A 3,030-nucleotide genomic window follows, 5' to 3' on the forward strand; every position below is an offset into this window, starting at 1 on the left:
CTTCTCTGATCTTTCATCTTTCACCCCGTAATATCTGACTCTGGGTTTTTAGTATTAAGACCAATTAGAATTTGTACTACATCCCTCCACCTACCAGTCATCTCTTTCAGTACTCTCCCCCTTCATCTGCCCACCAAACCAATCCTGCATGTTCTCATCTCTACCTGCCCCCAGCCCACCCATGAGATCTCTTCTAGTTCCCCTGCCCAGAGAGTTTCATGCAGCCCCCTTGGGCCTCCCTTGTTAAATAGCCTCTCTGGGTCTGTGGATTTTAGCACAGATATCCTTACTTTACAGCGAATATCCACTTACAAGTGAATACATACCATGTTTGTCTTTCTGGGTCTGGGATACCTCACATAGGATGATTATTTTTCTAGTTCCAACCATTGATCTTCAAATTTCCTGGTGTCTTTTTTTAAAAAAGATTATTTATTTATTTATTTATTTATTATTTATTTATTTATTATACAGTATTCTGCCTACATATATCCTATAGGCCAGTAGAGGACATCAGATCTCATTACAGATGGTTATGAGCCACCATGTGGTTTCTGGGAATTGAACTCAGGACCTCTGGAAGAGCAGTCAGTGCTCTTAACCTCTGAGCCACTTCTCCAGCCCTGATGTCATTGTTTTTAACAGCTGAATAATACTCTATTGTGTAAATGTACCATATTCTCATCATCCATGCTTCTGTGAGGGTCATCTAGGTTGTTTCCAGGTTCTGGCTATTACGAATAAAGCAGATATGAACATAGTTTAGCAAGTGTCCATGTGATATAATCAAGCATCCTTGGTTATATGCCCAAAAGTGGTATAACTGGGTCTTGAGGTGTATTGATTCCCAATTTTCTGAGAAACTGGCATATTGATTTCCAAATTGGCTATATAATAATTACTTAATTTTATATCCTGGCCACAATTTTCCCTTTTTCTTCTCATCTTACTCCCTGACCCCCTCTAACCCCATTCACTCCCCTTTATTTCTCTTCAGAAAAGAGCTAGCCTCCTATGGACATCAACAAAACATGGCATATCAATTTGCAGTAAGACTAAGCACCTCCCTGTGTATTAAAACTGTGTAGGGCAACCCAGTATGAGAAATATGGTCCCAAAAGTCAGCAAAAGAGTCAGAGACAGCCCCTGCTCTCCTGTTAGGAGTTCCATAAGAAGACCAAGCTACACAGCTGTCAGAGACATGTAGAGGGCCTACAACAGTCCTAAGCAGGTTCCCTGGTTGTTGATTCAGTCTCTGCAAACCCCACAAACCCAGGTTAATTGATTTTGTGGGCTTTCATGTGATATCCTTGACCCCTCTGGTTCCTACAATCCTCTCTCCCTTTCTTCAGCAAGATTCACTGAGCTTAGCCTGGTCAAAATATCAAAATAAAAAAATCACATGTTTGAAAAGTCTATCTCTCTATCTGTCTCTCTGTCTGTCTTTGTATGTGTGTAGGATCATGTGTGTAAAATGTATGTGGGTGTCACATAGAGTTAAACATGACCACCTGTTTTTCAAAGCTCTAAAGTATTATAATTTAAATGGACAATAAATATGAAATTATTGAAATGTTATGGACATAATTTTTATTGAGACATAATATTAAAAATCTAAAATTGGTAAACATACAACTTGTGTGAATTCTAACATGGGCCATATCAAAGATTCAAGAGCCACACAGCTTTCAACTTATCACATACATCATTAGAGATTTGTTTGTTGATGAGCACATCTGGCCTTCATATCATCCACCAAATGCTCTTTGAAAACAGGTAATTCTCAGTATTGATAAAGAAGAAATAAACTGTGAAATTATTTTATTATTGCTCATTAGTAAAAATGGGCAGAAAGTAGGGTAGAATGACGACACAATTACAACAATTACCCCCAATATTGGTAATCTTTCATGTGTATAAAACCCATAAAGGGTGATGAAATTGTTCAACCAATAAAAAATCACAAAACAGCTCACCAGCAGCAAGATGCTGAGAGTGGCTCTGTGCTCAGGAGATGTCTTGCAGGAGAGGCTTCGGCTACGGAGATGCTGGGCTCCCTTGTGATGTTTGTAAAGGAGAGTCACCATATAGAAACTGGTCAACATCATGATGATCATAAAGAGAACGTCTCCTGTTATGATAACACCCAGGAATAATTCCTTAGTGCGGAAATAGGGTAGTCTTATTTTACAGAAAACATGATAATATCCATCACCAACATCAGTGTGATTGATTTTAGCTACCACAGTCTCAATGACGTGCACATATATGAGCAGGTTGATGAGCCAGGAAAACAGGAAGGAGCAACACGTCCACATAGAGAGTTTAGGCTTAAGCCATGCCCACTTAGAGTTACTGGGAATGATGGTGATGGCTTGGAACGTGCTTAGAATGGAGGTAGTGCAGATGGACAAACCCCGGGTGACTCTGAACACATATAAAACTGCCTTACAGCCAGCATCATCCAGAAAGTGTCTGACTCCAAAGGATGACATGATATATGATATCATAGCAAATATGACTGTCAACATGTTGACAATCACCAGGTGTATGAAAATGGGATCAATAGGTCTTCTAAAGCGGGATCTGACTAAGAAGCTGTACACATACAGCATGAAGAGCAGTGAGTTCCCTATGACACCCACACAGAGCAGGGATACGAGGAACCCCCCCAAGATGGTGTTGCTTGGAAACATCACCTCAGTGATGTTTTAGATATTATTAGGCTTGTCAGGCCTTCACTGAAATCTAAGTGGGTTCAATTATAAAACTAATTACATACTGATATTTGTGGGGAAATATACTGATTGACACTTCAGAAGGAGAGAAGGTTGGAGAAATGTCAAACTCCTTTGTTTCTCAGGTCCAGACGTGGTGCCTCCTAGAACTACATTCCAGGGAGACTTGAGAACATCAGAGGACAGAAGGTGTTATAGCAGGTGTGCTTAATGCAAAAAGTCTTCTGAGTGCTGTTATATTAAGTGGCAGGATCGGTTAATAAGTGGAAAGGCAAATTTGCATGTCGTAGGG

General features: G+C 39.9%; 1 protein-coding gene across 1 annotated transcript; it reads right to left on the reverse strand.

The window, feature by feature from the left end:
• Positions 1–1,748: 1,748 nt before the first annotated feature.
• On the reverse strand, positions 1,749–2,696 carry LOC119821814 (vomeronasal type-1 receptor 90-like). The gene has a single exon (XM_038340929.1). The coding sequence runs from the start codon at positions 2,694–2,696 to the stop codon at positions 1,749–1,751; it is 948 nt and encodes a 315-aa protein (XP_038196857.1).
• Between the last annotated feature and the right edge of the window lie 334 nt (positions 2,697–3,030).

The sequence above is a fragment of the Arvicola amphibius genome, chromosome 8 (assembly GCF_903992535.2).
Source record: "Arvicola amphibius chromosome 8, mArvAmp1.2, whole genome shotgun sequence".
Lineage (NCBI taxonomy): Eukaryota > Metazoa > Chordata > Mammalia > Rodentia > Cricetidae > Arvicola > Arvicola amphibius.

Excerpts from the sequence above, each read along its gene's own strand:
- LOC119821814 (XM_038340929.1), bottom strand. The coding sequence starts at position 2,696 with ATGTTTCCAAGCAACACCATCTTGGGGGGGTTCCTCGTATCCCTGCTC.